General features: G+C 43.5%; 1 protein-coding gene and 1 non-coding gene across 2 annotated transcripts in view; one reads left to right on the forward strand and one right to left on the reverse strand.

Annotated features, from left to right (window-relative positions):
• Positions 1–341: 341 nt before the first annotated feature.
• The window catches only part of LOC109477794 (guanylate cyclase soluble subunit beta-2-like), a 25,335-nt gene continuing 4,873 nt past the window's right edge, over positions 342–20,803 (reverse strand). The window contains exons 2-15 of the mRNA XM_019779185.1: positions 16,817–16,890; positions 13,974–14,068; positions 12,569–12,826; positions 10,711–10,919; positions 9,888–10,118; positions 9,503–9,719; positions 8,742–8,923; positions 7,280–7,418; positions 5,655–5,803; positions 4,845–4,991; positions 4,084–4,238; positions 3,146–3,390; positions 2,620–2,721; positions 342–2,228 (exon numbers count right to left, since the gene is read on the reverse strand). Of these exons, the coding sequence (XP_019634744.1) occupies positions 2,056–2,228; positions 2,620–2,721; positions 3,146–3,390; positions 4,084–4,238; positions 4,845–4,991; positions 5,655–5,803; positions 7,280–7,418; positions 8,742–8,923; positions 9,503–9,719; positions 9,888–10,118; positions 10,711–10,919; positions 12,569–12,826; positions 13,974–14,068; positions 16,817–16,890 (2,376 nt within the window). The 3' untranslated portion in view covers positions 342–2,055. The remainder of the gene's footprint in view (positions 2,229–2,619; positions 2,722–3,145; positions 3,391–4,083; positions 4,239–4,844; positions 4,992–5,654; positions 5,804–7,279; positions 7,419–8,741; positions 8,924–9,502; positions 9,720–9,887; positions 10,119–10,710; positions 10,920–12,568; positions 12,827–13,973; positions 14,069–16,816; positions 16,891–20,803) is intronic.
• On the forward strand, positions 7,927–8,044 carry Trnal-caa. The gene is made up of 2 exons: positions 7,927–7,964; positions 7,999–8,044. It is a non-coding gene; the product is annotated as a tRNA-Leu (tRNA).

The raw sequence follows: 20,803 nt of genomic DNA on the forward strand, positions 1-20,803 counted from the left end.
GATTGTGGGGGTGTCGTTGGCATTGAATTTGGTCCGGAGAAGAAGGTTAAGGGCGTTCAATGCAATTTCAGGGCGGCAAAACGGGAAAAATCTGGATATTGACGTTTACTGTCTGTTCTTAGCATATTTTCGTCAATAGTTCGTACTTCAAGCGTTTGAAATAATCGAAAAACAAGCTACATGAGGCGTCTCTTTTGGTTACCGCCCTCGAAAAATATCAGAACTCATGAAAGAAAGTGGAACACCGAAAACCAGACTGAAAATTGAAGACAACAACTGATACATACTAGTAGATATGCCATCAACACTGAAAGTTTTTTTTTCAGTTTAATTTTTTCCGTGCACTTGCCATCTCATATCGAGTTATCTTTTTTACAAAAATCTGCTGTTGACTTGTTGTTGTCTACAGATTATTTGATCCCAGTAAAATAATGGGCTAATATAAAATATGATACACATGCAATCAGATAATAGATTATTTTACATCAACCAAAGACATCCTGGATAAAATCAGAACATTAATATTGTGCTGCAGAATTAAAGAGCGATATGCTGGCACAATAGATTGTACATTTATTTATTTCTATAGCTATTCAATACTGGCCATCTTATCAGTGAACGCATATATATCCATAGCCAAAAAAACAGACAAAGACATACACTGACAGGAATGAAAACGAAATATACAAAAGAAATAAAATGACAGGTAATATATTAATCTACAATCTTTTAAAAGTAAATTATCAACATCAGTGCAAGAAAATATCATAATATAAAATGGAACTCTCATATTGACGTTGTTTTCTCACTGAACAATGATACAACATGATTTAGACATGAAAACATAGCAAGAGATGAAGAGATAAAATGTACAATTCTATGTGCAGTCTTGTCAACACGCAGACAAAATCCAATCCACACATATAGATAACAAAAGAAAATTCTTATACAATACAGTACTGTACTATACCATGGAGATAGAAACTCCATGACTATACCAAGCTTCTTTAGAAAATATATACATGTGTATAATGGAAGAAAAGTTTAATCGTTTTAACTTCCCGTTTTCCTGATAATTTGTAACCTATTCAGCTGATCACACGATTCTTGCAAATGAAATTAACACGTAATTCAGTTGAGAATTTACATATATGTTCTCAGTAACACAACATAAAAGTGTTGCAATATACAATGTTAAATAGTATCTCAAACACAAGACATACAAGTATACTTTCAATGGCAGACATATAAGTTATGGACTAGCCGTTGGCCCACCTGTTTTCCATTGCAGTTACCTTATTCTCGTTATGTCAAATACATTGTATATGTCAATAGCAACTTTATACAATCATATTTAAACAGGTATCTCAATCTAGGTCTCACATCTTACAAATATTACACAAAAGGCGCATGGGTTGGTATGTGTTAATGAACAAGTTGTGCGACAGGACTCCATGCGGAATCCATTCAAAATGCACGATGTTCTTGATATGCCGTAAATGCTTACTCGTAGAAACAGTAGAATGATATAATCTGTTTCAATCGAAATAACGTTAATATACGCTTATTGGAAACGCGTTTAGTTATGGTTAAAATTTTGGGGAGTAAACTTATATCGTGAGCGGAGTTCTAGTAGAACCTGGACGGGGCCGATATCGACTTCCAAGCACCTTTGACCCTTTCCTTGCGTCATCATCCACTCGGGAGGTTATGTGTTCTGGCTAATCGGGTACTCAGCGCTCAGTTTTCCAGAAGACGATCTGAGGTCTGGTTGAAAACCTGGCATCAAATCTGTAGGTAAATTTTCCATAGTTCGTGTTGCTGTTCTGCTAGGGCTCGGTCACATATGTACATATGTCGTACCACCGTCGCACGATCGCATACTGAGAGCAGTCTTTAGACAGTCCTGCATGTGTCCTGCAAAATGCTGCTGTCTTGTTACGAAAAAATGTTGTCTTAGATCCTTGTCGTCTGTTTATTTTGTCATAGCTTGCCTGAAAATTCGCTACGGCATCAAAAACCGTACGACAACCTACGACGAATATGACCTTGTCGTTACAAAATGACGCACAACTTTGACTCTGTCTTCTCTTTCTTCAGTTTGCTCTTAGGTTTGGCTTTCGGTGGTCTGGGGTCCGCCGGGAGGTTCACGGGATCGTCCTCCGAGGACAGGGTTCGCCGTTTGGGGGTACCGTCAGCTTCCTTCTGTTTCTTTCCTTTGTTTACACCTGCAAACGGAGAAAAATGTGAAAAGTTACTACCAGAATATCATCAACATTAAAAATGTCTTCGTATCTGCACCTTGTACACTGGGTTTTCTTGACCTTCAAGTTCACACAACTTCCTGTGTCTGACCTTTTTACCTCCATTCATTCTGCCTGTCAATCTTCCCCACACAGGTGTTGTTAACATTCTCTTAACATGACCTTATTTCCTATGTCAGACCTTTTGACAGCGGTCATTCTGCCCGACAATCCTCCCACCCTCATGCTATCAACCTACTCTGTCCGGGCAATTAAAAACAAATAATCCACAGATCAGGAACCCAAAATGATACTGCTCTACTCGGAAGTGAAGATAACAACGAAGGCCATGTAATGTTAATCTGCGTGACTGTACCGTTGCACGTGTTTGTACTGCCAGGCGGATTGACCTGTTGTCCGGACACTTCATGACTGTCTTCATACACCATCACCACCATGTCTGAATCTGGTTCGTCACCTGTAGGGGACAAAAACGTTATGAGGGAGAGTTGTAACAGATCTAGAAACAATTTTTTAAACGTCCGTGAAGTATTTTGAGTTCCTGAATTCCTAAAAAAATCGCCTCACACCTTCCACGAAACTGTGGCTACAGACAAACAGACACATAAACTTACAAACCATCCACCCAAAACAGTACTTCCTTACGCGGAAGTAATCACACATCGTAAGGACGTCAGTTTTCCTCGGATGTCTGGCCCGCTCTCTTTTGAATTCGAAATACACATGTACTGTAGGTTAATTAACGTTGACGCATTGCACTGCAGAGCTGAGTGGGGCACAAATCCGAGAAAGGCCGAATGTGGAAAGATCATGATTATTCTTCGTGTTGCATCAAAAGTTATATTGACTCATGATGATAAAAACAAGACTTTGTTCTTCACCTTTGACTTTCCCGGATGCCGGTGACTTGAGGTTCTGCCCGCCCTTCTCCTCCTCCGCCCCGCCTGTCTTGGCCGGAGACGGCGTGATACTGCGGGAGGACCGCCTGCTCCGCGGAGGCCGGCCCATCAGCATGTCCTCCGTGGCCTCGCCGTTAGCCACCACGTAGTACGTGTACATCGGGCCTTTCCCCTTCACACTGATCTCACCGCGCTCTTTGATGATGAAGCTTTTCCCACGTAGAGCTCTAAGAATCGGGAGCGAACATCATAAATGCTTAAAAAGCTAGCACCGTACACACGGATACATATTATGATTACCGACAAGTTTTTGACGATCACTCTACTCTTTTTCAAGTTGAAATGACCCGAGGTCTCGTGGGAATGTGACGTCAGCAACGGGTCAAAGGTGCCAGGCAATCGGTATCGGCCCCCGTCTCGGCTTCGGGGCTTTAAGCAATTTCCCCTTTTGTACGGTGTTAGCGTGTAAAGCTTTACAATGTCGTTTACCGTAACAGATGAACCCTCATTTGGAAGCTATGTTTTATGAGTTGTACGCACGGAGTAACCTTTCAATAATGATTTAGGCAGGTCCCCTTAGCATAACATTTCATCAAGTACAGTACAGCCTCAATGGTAGTTTCCTTGTGGTAGATGCCAATTAAGTTGTTCCAGACTCACAATGATGTATTATAAACGGTCACTTTCAACCATGGTAGGGCGGATGAGTGCTTCAATGGGACAATCTTGTGTCACCGACGGTGAGACAATTCTTATTGAGTTGCAGAGAATAGATTAATATTAACTTTTCCACATGTAATTTACCAACTTTCATGCTATTTCATCATCGTATTTGCAGTGAACGTACATGCATTATTCTATCTGCACCAGGACTGTCCTTTACATTAGAAATTGTGTCATTTAAAGAAAGTTGAACTGACTTGTATGTAGCGGGACTGATGTGGACTTTTCCCGGTACTCCATGACTCTCCATCCGTGACGCGGTGTTGACGGTGTCGCCGAACAGACAGTACCTCGGCATTTTCTCCCCCACCACTCCCGCCACCACGGGGCCCGTGTGGATACCTACGCGGATCTGGGAATTCAAACAAGGAAACAAAAGAAAAGTAAGAAACCGGAGATTTCAGACTTGCTGGGAGTATTTTGGATTAATTTCGGTAACCTTCAATTTCACAGACGTCCGGAAAGTGTTCGGTGCCTATGTAGCTACATGGGGATTTTTTGTAGTATGATGTAAGTCAATCTTATTTGTTTGAGCGTCTGGAAAGTGATAACTAGAGGCCTGTGAACGGATTGTCTTAATTGTGGAATGTATTTGAGCTTACATGATGATTTGCATATTGATTACATATAGTAAATTTGCTAATACGAGGCATGAACTGTAGTTCATACTCATGTACGGCACTTTTGAGCAGAGTTCCTCAATGAATAGTTGTCCCCTTTCCTACTATTTATATTTCAGAGTTTAAAAAGTTTCATGTTCATCTTTTTAGAAAAGTCTCGGTCACAGCGTTAACAATAGGTACTAGTACTAGTAGTTTTGGTGTCAGTACAGTTTTTAAAAATCTAACAACTATGCGTAAAATGCTACAGTACGCCCCATCAGGTCGACCTATGCAACAAGGTTGCGGGAGGATCTAAGGTCTAAGGTAAGACGCCCCATCATTGTTGTACGGAGTACCTGGATAGGCTTGCCGGTGACAGGTGACTTGACGTGCCCGGCTGCCATCTGCATCCCCAGCCCCATGTTAGCCACTCTCTCCGCGTGAGACTTCACCGGAACAGGCAGTCCACCCACAACCATGTAGGCGTCTCCTATCGTCTCAACCTGCAACCGTATCACCGTGTCACTCAACTGTCAAAATCACCTCCCATCCACCATATGCATGCAACCAAAGCCATTACGACAGGAGTATTTGACTAAATAGGTTCAAAAATACCTTCTTTTTTTTACAAAAAAAAGAAGGCAACCACGAAGCAAAGTACACAAATAAAAAAAACAGTTGACCATCGTATGCAACCCAAAGTATAGCTCAAATCTTTTCTTCGATCTTCTGTTTTTGAGCATGACAAGGTCGTTTGCGTTGAGGAAATATTTTTGATCAGTGATTTCTGAAATTACTACATGTATAAATTTCATCGAATATTTCGCTAGTGTAAAATGAGTTTTATATAATGATATGAACAAAAACAAGCAGTGGGAAGTTTCCGACTTCCGGGAAATATTTTGGGTTTTCGTAACCATCAAGTTCACTGATCTCCGGGAATTGCTTTTTGGAACTATGGAGGAGATTGTATGATGTAATTCAATCGGTTATTACACCACTTCCCAAAGGCGCGTACTGGTACGGTCCATCTTCAGGTGACTTCCTTATCAATCATCTGTCAAAATCACCTCCCACCCACCATGCAACCGAATCCTATATTACGTCCCTGGACAGACAAAAAGGCAAACCCATAAACTCAGCCACCCAAAACAATACTCCCGTACCTTATAAACATCGTGGACTGTGGTGAGCCTGTCGAACCTGAGGTACATCTCATTCAGCAGCTGGACAATCTGGATGGGCTTGCACATCGCACAGATGTTCGTGAACGTCACGATGTCACTGAACAGGATCGTCACCTCGTCATACTCACCTGTCAATCAAACGCAAGGGGGCGTGGTCATCAGGAGATGTACGGCGTGTGCTCTATGCAAGTTCTAGTGGTTGTACTGACATTCTACTTACGGGCCGCTAGGTGGAGGTTTTGGACCCAGGTACCAAAACCCTTTTAATGATATCCCAGAGAATCTCTAAAATCACCGACGATTGTCATGTTAGCCTGGGTTGCTCCGTGGCTATAGGGCTTACATGTCCCCAAGCCAAAGAAAATTTTGCCCCAGAACCTCTAAGTTAGACCCTGAGCGAGAGAGATAAATTGGACTCCGGGTGCCAACTCTAGGCTAGCCTGGATGTCAGACGCATAACACGCTAGGTCCAGAGTTATCCAGCGTGCCTGGGGATCAGGGGCATGTTGTCTCTGGAGCCGAGAAGTTGGCCTGTGCCTAGTGACCGTGGAACAGTCTGGCATCTAGGCTACTGACCGTGGAACAGTCTGGCACCCAGGCTATGGGATCGGAACGTGTGGCCGAAGAGAGTATCGTCCGTGTTGCATTGTCAATGGCATTGTTTCCAGTAGGGTCTAGTATCGAGGCTATTGTCCTGTGGGCGGGGAAAATGAATCACACACAAGGTAACCTTCACTTACGGAAGGTTCAAATTTGATAGCTTTCCCAATGTCAGACCAGCGACTGTGTGTGTGTGGTGGGTCGTCAGGTATACAAATGACAAACCGGGGATATCATCACACTAATCTCCTAACCACTGCACCATGTAATTGGACAGAACATTGTTGTAAAGCTGCCAAACTTTGCATCCGATATTAATGAATGTACCAGGGGTCACCTTTACCGGAAAGGAAACATGTATTTTCCGTATCGGTTGTTTTACCATCTCTGTCCTCGGGGAACGGTTTGAGTGAGGAAGGAATCCTAAACAAAAGCGATTTGGTGTACTGGATCTATCAGCCTGGAAGGCCAGACAATCGCAGGCTCTGATCGCCGGTATGTTTACGGTGCTGGGAGTGTTGCCTGCCCGCCCAGGTCCATTACTGCCAGGCTTCAATTACTACGGGGCGGCAGTAGTCAGAACGACCAACTGGAAAGATAGTCAAGATAGGCAGTCAGAAGGCTAGGAAAGGCAAGCTGGAAATATAGGCTGTCAGAAACAAAGACAAGATGCAAAGGTAGGTTGTAAGAAAGATAGACAGGTTGTCAGATAGCTGAGGCCGGCTGGATAGATAGGCTGCCAGAAGGAAAAGCCTGTGACTGATGACTGAGGCCGGCAAAACTCTCCTATAAAGCCAGCCCATAGAGGAAGGTCTTCAGACTATGGATCTACCTCTAAAACACCCGCAAGATCGCCATCTTCCTTTCCCCCATGGTTTTCATGAAAAATGGTAATGTGTGCTAATCGTATACTAATATGAACGCAAAGGATTGTGGGACGGTAGCAATCCCTCCTCTGGGATCTACCGAACTATTGCATGTCTCTGTAGGGGTGTGTGTAGTACCTGCTTCTACTTTCCGCCCCTCCCTCAGCTTGTTGGCGACCTGGCGGGGTAACATGGAGTACAGCAGCATGTCCGTGCGCTTCTGTTCCTCCTGCAGAGCCTCAGACATCATCCGCAACTCCTCTTTCTTCTCCTCTAACTGTGGAGAAGAGGGTAAAAAGAAATTGGAGATCTTAGACATTTTTGTCAACATTATAAAAAAAAGGACAATGTAGCGTTAACTTACGGTTACATTTTTAAAAGTCACAAACTTCAAACTTTATTGCTCAAGCTTAAGAATCAAAATGTACAAAGGCAGCGAGAGCGTATGTTCATACTCCCTGAATGGGGTACAATTCTGTCACAATTTTTCAAAACAAATACAAAGACAATGACACAGAGATTGCGAGATGACACAATGTTGCGGACACTTCTGCGAGAATAATGAAACCCGTAGTTCATGACCCACAATGTAAGTTGTTATAAAGTCTAAATGCGCAATGCAAGATTTAGTCTTTTGGTTCTAGCATATAGGGAACCTATTTCATAACTTCGTATACAAACAATATTGGAGTGATTTGACCAGTGCCTCAGACTTGGAGGTCGGGTTTTCGTGACCGTTACGTGCACGGATGTTGCAGCTGTTACAACCACAGCTGCCAGCAGATGTCAGGATGGCCGAGTGGTCTAAGGCGCCAGACTCAAGGGTGGAAGTCCCTTCCTGATGCATAAATCGAGGATTCTGGTCCCCGAATGGGGGCGTGGGTTCGAATCCCACTTCTGACATTATAATTTTAGACTCATATCTACCACTTTTTTATTCAGTGTAATTTTCAGACTCGTGTCTACCACTTTTTTTATCCAGTGTAATATACAGCTTAAACGCCACACAGCTCAGCCTAAATCACATATTAGTCTGAATGCCAGCTTTTTAAACTTAAGTACGTTCGCTCAGTTGTTTCCCTACCAAAAAGACTTGGTCCGCACATGTTATAATTTATATCCTTTTGATGATTGCATTACGCAATGAGCTGCTGTATTTCCGTCGTGCTCTGGGCGGGGCCTCTGCTGATTGGTTGACCGCTAGCTGTGGTTTGGTCAGGATGGATAGAATGGATGGACCGACGTGGTAACAGTCTGGCAAATGGATACATACTGCCTGGCCAATTTGATTCTGTCTTTGCAGCCATCATACAACGATCTGCTTGGAGAATGGGTTACGAAAGCTGGCCGTGGGCCAATACGGGAATAGCTGGTTGGGTTAATCTCTAAGCAGATCATACGGTGGCAAGGCAGTATCCATTGACCAGAGGAGTGTCCATTTAGCTACCGCATGTGGCGTGAGTGTGGTTGCTTCGCCGGATTGAGCCGGATCAGCAACGCTCCCAAAAGTTGACCGCGGTTGCCAATCTATTCGGCTCGATCCGGGCAGTTTTATCCTAGTGGAAAAGGGGTCTCAGAAAGTCCCCATGTTTGATCTCACCTGTTTTGCCAGCTCGATCTCAGCCAGACGCTGCTGGTTCAGCAGGATGAGATCTCGCGTGACGTCATGGAGCGCGATCTCAGACATGTACATGTTCCTCTCCTCCAGCTCTTTCAGGCTGGTCAGCTTGGGGGAACACATGTAGATCATACACTGTATACCGGGCATCCAGATCATCTGGCCTGAGGGAACACATGATAGATCAGGTGAACACATGTAGATCATGCACTGTATGCCGGGCATCCAGATCATCTGGCCTGAGGGAACACATGAGAGATCATGGGGACACATGTAGATCATACACTGTATGCCGGGCATCCAGATCATCTGGCCTGACGGAACACATGAGAGATCAGGTGAACACATCTGGGCTGAGGGAACACATCAGAGATTAGGTGAACACATCTGGCCTGAGGGAACACATGAGAGATCAGCTGGGCACATGTAGACCATGCACTGTATGCTAGGCATCCAGACCATCTGGCCTGGGGGAACACATGAGAGATCATGGTGAGCACATCTCGCCCGAGGGAACACGAGAGAGATTAGGTGAACACATCTGACCTGAGGGAACACATGAGAGATCATGATGAACACATCTGGCCTGAAGGAAAACATGAGAGATCATGGTGAACACATCTGGCCTGAGGGAACACATGAGAGATCAGGTGAACACATATAGCCCGAGGGAACACATGAGAGATCAGGTGAACACATGTAGATCATGCACTGTATGCTGAGAGAAAGCAAAATTTCCTTACCCCTGAGCTGTAACGTCGGCCGTCCTCCCCAGGCGGCGGGCATCATCAGACGTTTGGCCTCCAGGATAAACTGACTGTTGATGAACTTCTTAATCTGCTCGAAGCTGAGGGGAATCTCGGGATGGATGAGCTCGAAATAGTCGTTAACCTTGATGTTGATGGTCTGGATGCCTGGTACGATCCGCTGGATGTTGATTCCTGATTGTTTGATCTGCAGCTGTATTGAACGGAACGGAAGTATTGTTTTTGGGTGGTGCTACTTTTGGGTTGATATAACGGAGGTTCGGATAAATATAGCTACTTGTCCTTAGGCTAGTTTATGCGCTGTTTCAAACGCCAAGCGTAAGAAATAATGATGCAAATGTTGTGTGCTGAAGTTACTGACCTGCTGGTCGAAGATGATGTGGAAGGGCAGGATGTTACAGAAGGTCCGCGGGTCCATCCACAAGTCGTCCGGGTAGATGGGCTGGAACACGCTGGTGAGTTTCCCCATGGTGACGATACCCCTGAGCTTGTCCCAGCACCGCTTGGCCTTGACCTTCGGCGTGGTGCCGTTTCCCGGGAACGGACACACCCCGTTCTGCTGGGCGAGCTTGGACAGGACGTTCTCAACATCCTAAAGGTAGGAGGGAAGGGTGGCCTATGTTACACCGGTGCAATGGCCAAGTGGTCAGAGTGCTCACCTTGCATTCGGTAAGTCGTGAGTTCGATCCCTGGCCGAGTTATTCCAAAGACTTTAAAAAAATGGTAAATACTGCTTTCTCTGCTTAGCACTCAGCATTTGGGAATGAGAATGGGAGTTGAACACACACCACTACCAGTGGGCTGTTGTAGTGATAGCACTGCTGTGTGTCCCAGGGCTATTGAAACGGAGATGGGCGCCGGGAAAGGAACTTTGGCCTGTGCTACACAATCCCTAGCTTTCAGGGGCTGATAACTGGCACTCCACCCCAATAAAAGAGCTTGCGGTCGTACTACCCCAAGATCTAGACAACCAGGAGTTTAGGATCCTTTATCACTATGAAAATCAGTCCAATAGGAGCTCAGGATTCTTTATAACTATGAAACTTAGTCCAATAGGAGCTCAACATTCCCTGCCACTACGGGAACGAACAATAATCAATGTTAGCGAACGAAAGAGAACTAAAAAGAAATGTTAGAGAACGAAAATGACAAGAAGTCACAAAATAAAAATGGAAGCGCCTCACCTCTTTCCTAATCTGCTGCTCGCTGCCCTTGTGTGACTGCGCCACGTATTTGGGAGGTTTCTGAGTCGCCGTCCCGCCCAGCCGTCTCTGGGTCACCGAGAACACCACGTGCTCCTTCTTTCTCGTCCTCTCCTCTTCTCTGTCCTCACTCAAGATGTCCATGGTCACCTCGCTCTGGAAGAAGTCTCTTGCCACAGCTTTGACGATTCCTATCAAAATACAACGATTACAATCCCTCATTATGTTTACTTTCTCAGAAGGTTTTGCTCTGTTTCTTCATCTTCTTTTCTCCAAACACATATCAAAGGTCAGTGACCTGGACCAGACGTCTGTCACCATGGTAACAGGTGCGGTAGCAGACACACTGTGGTACCAATATGAGTCACACACGAAATCAGTCATGGTGCTCGTATCAATGGAGCTTTATGCCTGATAAACAAATGATTTGCCCCCCCCCCCCATCGGTCCTTTAGTTCCCATCCAGTTTTTCTACTGATACTCCAAACATTTGCCAACATTCAATCATTGCTTTCTGCATTCAGAAGCATACTTTATCCAGATGAAAGGAAGAAATACAAGATCTGTATAGTTAATGTATACAGAACCGTGCCAGGGGCAAACATACGTTAATAGACACATAGAGAATATATCCAGAATCATAACCCATTCAGGCATAGAAATAGATAGGCACGGTTCTGGATACGATACTGCTGTCTCGTATTCAACCATTACCTGCCCAAGCAGTCGTCATCGCTGCAAATGTCGTCCATTTTCATCAGGTAATTTTCCAATCAGCATGTCCAAGTCTTCATAACTGTTTACGTAGCGGTCACCAGGGGGTAGAAATTTACCGGACGTTCGGCGGACAGTTTTCTTCAGTTACGTGGGCGCTATTGATCCAAACCATCGGAGTTGACCCTATTTGTTTACTTGGAGAGTGGTTGGAGTGGGTTGGAGTATGTTTAAGAGAGGGGATTGAAGAGGAGGCTCTGAAAACGATCGAATAATGGAATGTTGACTGAGCCGTGGACTTGAAGCAAACGTCAGAAGTCGTAGCAAATTTTCCTCGCCTCTTTTCATAGTACAATGTTATGTTTTTACGGGTTCATTACTATTAGTGGTCAAATGTAGCGCCATTTTCTAGTTTTATGGAATGATAAAGATCTAGTAGTTTAAGCCGCTTTTGACCCGGATTTTAAACCTTAAGTGCGGTGTGTATAAACTAACATCACTATGGCAACGTGAGGTATTGATAAAATGAATCATTACATAAGTAATCCAGTCACATCCTAAACTTTCTCTCTCACTGTGGATACCAAACATTTTGTTTATGCAAGTCTTTGTCATCGCTAGCTGTTATGCAAGTTTAAGCAATTATGTTAACCTTCGCAGGAGGAAAACATACTGTTTTTACTCTGTTTCTTCTACTTTTCCAAACAGTAAAGGTCAGTGACCTGAACCAGAAGGCCGTCACCAAGGTAAATAGTGCTATACTGTAGCAAGTCGTAGGACAGAGTTAGAGGGGCTGGTCATTATGTGTATGTATGTGTTTGAGCAAGAATAAACAGAAGTACTTAGTTGAGCTAGACCATCTCCAATTTAAGGTAAAAGCTATCTATCTATCTATCGTTCCATCCATCCATCCATTCGTCTTTCCCTCCCCCTCTCTCTGGTATTAGATTACATTATGTAGCAAGTTCTGGGACAGAGTTGGAGGGGCTTGTCATTATATGTATGCATGTGTTTGAGTAAGAATACAGAGCAGTACTAGTAGTTCGTTGATCTAGACCTTCTCTATTTTAAGGATCCGTCTATCCATCCATCCATCCCTCTCTTTCCCTCCCTCTCTCTCACGTACCTATGACCATGGGCGCCAGTCCTTTCCTATCAGAGTAGTAGTGCAGGAACATGTTGCTGTCCACTTTCTCCAACCTGAAGGACGGCGCGTTCATCTTGTCGTACGCCAGAGTCAGGTAGGAGTGCAGGGAGTCCAGATTCTCTATAAACTCCACCAGGTTCCCGCCGAGTGTCCGTAACATGTGGTCGTACCCCGAGCGCACGCAGAACTCGAAGAAGAACTCGCCGAAAAGCATCAGGACCGTGCTCTTCTCAACAGCTGGGAAAGATAACGAGAAAGATTATCAAAGCTAAGACAGACTCACAAAGCCACATTCGTCTTACGATCACCGTACGATCACAAACTGAGATAATTTTCGGGATAGTCGTTCTGCAAAATTCAGCTGTATTGTTACTGAAAAGACTGTATTATGTCTTTGTCAGCGGTTGGTTCTGTCCTAGCCTTCTTCAACATTCTACGATATCAAAATTATGACGGTGACCATAGCGTAACACACACAGTTTATCATAGCAAAAAAAGACCTCCTTCGCGTTTTTCTGTTGTAGGACATATAGATGTGAATGTAGGAAAACAAGTTTTTCTTATTCCAAAAACTGTACTTATTACGACAGCTGAACACTAAACGTTTGGTGACATAACACTCGCTTCAAAACAACGTAACAAAGAACTCAAACATCACACTGCTTTTAAAGCTTTGCTACGTCCTACGACGGATGTGGCCGCACCATTAACGAACAGTGCTTGTTTTTCGCCTACTCTGTCGCTAATTGACAGTATCCATACAAACATGTCGGCTTTGTGATCTAGTTACCACACACACTTCATTTACCGAGCCACTGACTCCGGAAAACACACTGACGACACCACTGTGTAATCCGGAACTCAAACAGGCTCACAAGGCACTGGTGTTTTGTTATCAACTGGATCTTGTTTCTTGCAGTGGCTATGAAATAGAATATGATGATCTGTCGCTTGAATTTCTAACCTCAGATACATGGAAGTAATGTTTTGGGTGGCTGAGTTGTAGGGTGTGTGTGTGTGTGTGTGTGTGTGTGTGTGTGTTTGACAGAGCAGGTGGACAGCACGTGAACGGGCAAGATTGACAGGAGGAATGGCTGGAAGTCATAGGTCAGACACTAAAAATGGTGTGCACCTGAAACTATGTTGACAGAACGTGGGTAAAGAAGATTGGCAGGCAGAATGACTAGCCGACTGAAAGCCAAAAAGTCAGGCACAGAAAATGGGGTTAACTTGAAGGTCACAAGAATCCCAAAGTGTGAAATGTCCAATTTCTTGTATTAGCTTTGAAATGAAGAGTATTTCTGGAATAAGGAAAACAGAGAAATGAAGACTATAAAAATCAAACCCAGGCTTTATTGGTAAACAAGTTAGTCACGTGACTTACCGAGGCTCTGACAGGCGACGTCTATAAGCGTCATGGTGTGTACGTCATCATAATATGTGTACGTCATGAAGCTGTCTTCCACATCAGCCTGGTGCCTGGGACACAAAATCAATCAATCAATCAATCAATCAATCAGAAAGGGAAGAAAAAGAAAATCAATCAACCAACCAACCAATCAATCAATCAACCATTTCAATCAATCAAAAAGTAAAATTAATCAATCGATCAATCAAATTACTCTACGTTGGGGACCGCATTAGTAGCAGTAACACCTAGCTTCAGTGCACAGTAAACCAACCAGTCATAATTGCCTTGATGATGATGACAGACGGTCTTTGAGTTTATTTGGATCCACATTTAGCACACATAGTTGTAATTCTTCCTGTGGTCATACGTCAATACAACGACACTACATGACACACAGGAAAATAACACATACGACGGCAATTAACAGTAAGCAATTAATGTAAGAGACAACTTAGTATGAGGTCCATGAACGTATTTTAATTGAAGATGATTATTGTACTCTTACAACTTTAGATCAGATCATTCCAGGTAGTAGGCTAAACAAGTGGTTATGAATAAAGAGTTTTGTTATTCTATATTTCATTGGCTTTATTTTGAGGTTGTTCACCTTTCACGTGTCCCCTAGGTGTTGGTTTACTAGCCAGACTGTGTTATGACTCAGACCGGACGGATTTACAGAAAGATGTTGGGGGAGTAAAACTAACAAAAGATCAAGGGCAGTACATGGTTACACCGTCTTCTTTTATCGTTTCAACAAACAGTAACCCAATATATACACAAAGACACACTACCAAGAATACCGGTGACGTTTTTCAATGAAAGGAAAGGGTATATGGCGAGGGATAACTTCGGTCAACAAAGGTGACACTGAAAAAATGAGTTTGTTTTTCTGTAGTATGTTTTTAGTGACCTGTGTTTGAATCCACAGATTACGGAACCCCCTAAATGGCCTCCTAATGCTTCCTGGTCACCTCACGGGCATGTTCAGCTTCAGAAACCGTGTCTTCAAGGGATATTTGGGAAGCCGAGGTGACAAGGTCTGTTCATGTAAGAACTTGAGACAATAGACCGATCCTGACTGTCGATCACAATTAGCACTTCAACCAATGGTAGCGTGGCAATTAGATGTTCGACCAATCAGAGAGTAGCTGTAGGATCGTTGCATAGTTTGCGAGCGGCCAAGAATACTGGAACGATATTTTTCTGACACTTGGACGTAGAAAGATCACTCAAAGAAATTGTAGTTTGAACGTTGCGCAATTGTAGCTTTCCTTCAATTTGAATACCTTTAATTAAGCCTCAAAAATTAAGTATTCAGTAAAAATGTTAATCAGTTTCAACTGTTCTTTGCAAAAAAGCTTCTTCGCCCAGATCTTCTATACTATCGCCCACTGACCTACTTCTTTTTAACAAACTCACCACTACTTAAATCAACAGCTTGTGATAACCTGTACTCCTGAATGCCGTCCACTGCCAACCGGCACGCCGCAAAGCTACAACAACTGTTGTCCGGTCAATGGCCCTGTCTTTTACGCCATTTTGGGCTTAGATGGCCCCAACAATTAACCAATGAAAACAGTCCTGGCCACACCAACAATGTACGTCTCTCCTTAAACGGGTGAAGGCCACATGGACATCAAATGTTTATATCTTTAAATATGCATTTCCAGCCTTTTTGTAGCCTCCACCAGGCTTCAGAGGCGTCTGGAAAGAGTAAAAATTGGCCAAATAGGAAGACAAAATGGCAGGGGAATTAGTCCTCTAAAGGAGTACAGAGCGAACGACAAAACTGTTTAGCGGCCTAACTAGCATGTGTCCTGCAAAATGTAGCTGTGTTGTTACGGAAAAGACTGTCTTATGGATTCCTTTCGTCATTTGGTTCTGTCACATCTTGCTTGAAAATTATATGACATCAAATCGTACGGCAGCCTACGGCGCCCGTGCCATAAAAGAAAGGGACAATCGACCGAATGTTAACATTCCCGTGTGCACCAGTACACAAAATGAACTGCATTAAACGTAATAATTTGAAGTTGTCAGAATTTTGCTCTTACAATACACAAAATATCCAATGAATTTACTCATTCCTTGCAAAAGACTGTTAGAACACAAAGTCACTACGAAGACGTTGTAGATCTTTCTCAGGTGTAAGGTGAGACAAGAATCTAATCTTTCTTAAGTACTTATAATCCTTCTATTCAGCGTCTTGGGGCGGAACCATCGCCAGGGACACTTAAGAAGGGATTAGAAAGAATAACGTTACACTGCGTACTTCTAGCCTTGTCTCCGTTAACGTTGTTGACACATGTTTAAATAACAAGTACCAACATACCACGGGGAACGTGCCTACTGAAAACATCGACATAGCCACCAAAATCAACAAGCAAGTTGGACTTAAAGAAAAAATATCTGTAATTTGTAACTTGACTATACAGTAGCTCTGATATTGCCGTTGTTTTGGGTGACGTTTTTTCAAGATGGATACAGTTTCTGACACTGAAGGATGATACGAAAACGCTGATTGGTGGCAGTATAAAGATCGATTCTCTCGTGGTTTCGGTCACATTTGCCGTAGTACGAATTTGAGAATTTTCAAGCAGATTGTGACAGAACCAACTCCCGACAATTGTCTAAGACAACCTTCTTTGTAACAAGATACTAGTACATGTAGTTGAATTGTGCAGGACATCAGGGCTGGAAATACTGGGTGCATGTGCCGCGCACGTATTCCCAAAAATGAATTTCGGGCCCTGACATGCAAGGCTATCCCAATAATGCCCTCAATTCACGATCGTATGACAACTGCGCATGCTCACCTGATATTTTCCCAGGCTTCTTCTCCGAACTTCTCCACAACCAGAGACTTCAGACACAGGTTGATAAATCCATACTGCAGAGGGAAAACAAACAAACAAACAAACAAACAATTAGAGAACCAAACATTTGTTTCTCATACATTTAGTCGTAACAAACTAGTTTTGTACTGTAAGTATAAACTGTGTAAGTGGCAACCTGAAGACAAAATGACACATCCAACAAACTAAACTGAGAAACTTACATAACTTTTTTTAAAACAAAAATATCAGATGTCGTGTTTTAAAGTCGTCCTCTTAAGAGAGACAAGCGCCAGAGGCTTATCATAGTGATCAAAACTTAAGTGTGATGTTTGAGCTATTTGCTTTCGTCGGTATGACGCCAGAGTTATGTCAATAAATATGACGTTCGGTTGTATTGATAACTAGAGTGTTTTTGAAAAAAATGTTAATATTTTTTCTACTTGTAATATGGGTTGTCACAATACAGCTCAAATGATGAACTTTTTACGGTAGTGATAAACAAAGACGGCGCGGACACAGCCGTACGATTTTGATGCCGTAGTCTTTTCAGGCGGGCTGTGACAGAACCGACCACCGACAAGACAGATTTTTCCTTAACAAGACTGGATTTTGCCAGACAATCAGAACACATATGTCACTATCCCGAAAATTAATTCGGTTTGCAGTTATGCGACGATCGTAAGATGTATTTATTTATTTATTTATCAATACATAATTCTCCACAAACATGTACATGGAGGCATGGTGGAACAGGTGGACCTAAGTACACCTTTTCAAGGCCACCATGCCGACAAATAAAATAAATAGACAGGATCATACAAATACATAATAATACAAAACAGTGTTATATACATGATATATGTAAAACGGACCCGGACCCTAAAATTTGTAGGGATTTCCGTTAATGTTTATCTGGCGTTTTAGAAAACAGATAAATTTCCGATTGTGTTGTCAAGTGTTGACAAGTGCCGGACCAGCAATAAGCGAGTTTTAGATTTAATCCCTTTTCACCGTTTGCAAAAGAAGCAGGTTAGGCATGTGACACGCGTACAAAGGGAAAACTGCAAAAGTCTCAAAATGTAGGTAAAATCGCCGCTAATACTGCACGGAACACTACACAGACTTTGTTCAAGTTCTAACTACATATCGACAAGATAAAAGCCAATATATACTGCACAATTCTCAAGGATGTTCTAAAATGCCTACGAAAGTTAAAATGCTCAAACTGCATAAAACTTAACGGTAGTTAATTAACTATTCGCATCGCGATATCGGAATTTTGTTAAGTTGTTCCTACGCACACACGTTACTTAACGCCGCCTTAAAGGTCCTTATCCTCATATCTTACATAAACGCCACAAAACGTAAGATAAACTCACCATTATGAGCGTAAGTAGGAATGTCAAGTCAAAATATCGGGGGAAAAATCACAAAACTTCTCCCATGATGAAGACTATGGCGTAAAACCCAGATCTCTACTTCACTATGGCGAGACGGTTTGTAAAAACGTCGTCACCTCCTTTCTTCCTACCCGACCGTTTTGATTCTCCCCGTTGCCATGGTGATGTAAGAGGACACGCTTAATCCGGAGAGAGGGAGATTTAAGGCGGTGTACTGTCCACGTGAGGTGTGTGATGTGCACCACCTGTTTCAAGAGGATGTATTAAAGCCCCTGTCACACATTCAGAACCTTCTCCCACCCCCGACCAACAACCAATAAAGGTTGGCTGAAGTTCGGGAGCAGTCCGACCAGATCTAGGCCACGCCTAAGACTCGAATCAAATTTAAGTTAAATTTGAGTCAAATTTGACCACGTCGCGAACATTGCCAACCTGTACCCTAGATCCAGCCAACAATGGCCAAACCTCCCGTCCATACCCGAATATTTTAAACGTTTGTATCATTTTTGAAACATTCGGCTGGCGCAGTACCCAACAGTACAGAGCCCAACCATAACCGACCTTGCTCCCGACCTATTCCAAACCATAATGATAGACGGTTCAAGTGGCCTTGTTCGGTTATGATGTTGAACTTTATTGACACAACAAAAGTACAGCGACTTTCGTAAGGTCTTTAACTACATGTAGACAGACATACATACAGACAGATATGTGGGTGGGCTTTACTGACACGTCGGACCGTTGAAGTTGTGCAGTTAGTCCACTTGAAAAGATTATGGGCTGGGGTAAAAGTAAATCGTCATTCGCCCTCCCTAGGGACAGCTACTCTACAAGCAGGGGTTAGGTCTGTTTTGGATATTTTGTCGGACTTTCTATGTTATCCTGACCTAACTTCCCACATACACGTAACTCTAAAATATCGTCTATAGACACATCAATACATGTAGGCGCCAGGATGAAAGAAACCATAACTGGCAGTTCTGTTGCAATACCAAGTAATGCCGCCAGGAAGCCGATAATTAGTATTGCCCTTCGTGTTCCCAATTGCAGGACATACTAAACATCATCACAATCCACCTAGGCCGCACAAATACGCATTATCCATCTGCCAATACTACATTTCACAAACATCTCGCTAGAGGACGCTTGGACGGATTATCATCAAAAGTGCGAACATAGAAATCGAAAAACGAGTGACAGGATTTTGCCCTTTATAGGACATTTCTTTGGTCATGGATCAAGTAATGAATTTGTAAACACAAATATGATTTAAGTAAGTAATTGAAACCGACACCGTTAAAACCCCCGGCGTGCGCCAAAGGTCCCGGGCGGGCAGGCTACACTCCCAACACCGTACAGAGACTGATGGTCTTCCGCGACTACAAGGCTAAGCCGGGTAAGAGGAGTCAACTAGCCTGGACGCCAGACCCATAACGTGCACGATAGACCCAGAGTAACTGACGAGGGCTGTGGTATAATGTGTGTGCACGTTGGCCCTGGAAACAGTCTGGAACCCAGGCTAGGAGTCAACCGACTACTTGTAGATATGTGTATAACGTTAAACTGTTATTTGAAAAACATGCACACTGTTTACCATGGCCTGGGTCCATGCGTGGTCACGTCCGTTTTCGCAGTAAGCGTGACTGTAGGGGGCCAGAGGTAATTAGACAAACATGCGGTTCCCACATGGCCAAAGTGTAACACAAACAAGAGAACAGGGATTTTAGAATCTATGCAAAGCAGCCAAGGGACTGGTAACATTCTTGCGATGGGCTTATGTCTCAGGTTTTTGGGACAGTCGTGAAAGTGTGACATATTGTGAAGATGTCTTGTGACGGCTCGTAGGTCCTGTCGTTGATCTGAATATTTTACGACCAAACAATCATACAACTAATGTTTTCCTGCCTTAACCTCCCTCCACGTGGTCAATGCCGCATTCTCCAGTCACAAATATGCAAATGGATATGCAAAACAAAGGCCATTGCCTGTAATTGGTGTCTGAAATCTACAATTGCTTTCGGAGGGGGCCATCATATATTGCGAGGTATGCTGTGGATCAGTGGTGCTATCACGTGCACCCTACTCTGTCCGGACAGGACAAAGAGATACAGACCTAAATATCGGCCACCCAAAAACAATACTTCCGTATCCGGAGGTAATACGCCAAAACACCTGTAGCACAAAGTCAGCTGGGGATTTTAACACTTTGCCTGATTGAGCCGGTGTACCGGCGATTTCGCCCCCCCCCCCATGATTTCGGTCCCTCAGGGGCGGAATTACTATCGGTTTCACGATCGCTGTGACGCTAATGAGGCCTGTGAACGTGCATCACGTACGGCGGATACATTCATCATGCCGCTAACCTTCACGCCATCCTAACCACACAGGTCATTCACACGTACGGACTCGACATCAGTGGAACTGGCGCAGAACCACTTTGCAACACACGTTATTATATGTACATGTACCTCTATGATGAAAAATAGAGGTATTGTTTTTGGTCTCTGTGTGTGTGTGTGTGTGTGTGTGTGTGTGTGTGTGTGTGTGTGTTGTTGTGTGTGTGTGT

This window comes from Branchiostoma belcheri, unplaced genomic scaffold (genome assembly GCF_001625305.1).
Source record: "Branchiostoma belcheri isolate BF01 breed outbred unplaced genomic scaffold, Haploidv18h27 scaffold41, whole genome shotgun sequence".
NCBI classification, from domain to species: Eukaryota; Metazoa; Chordata; class Leptocardii; order Amphioxiformes; family Branchiostomatidae; genus Branchiostoma; species Branchiostoma belcheri.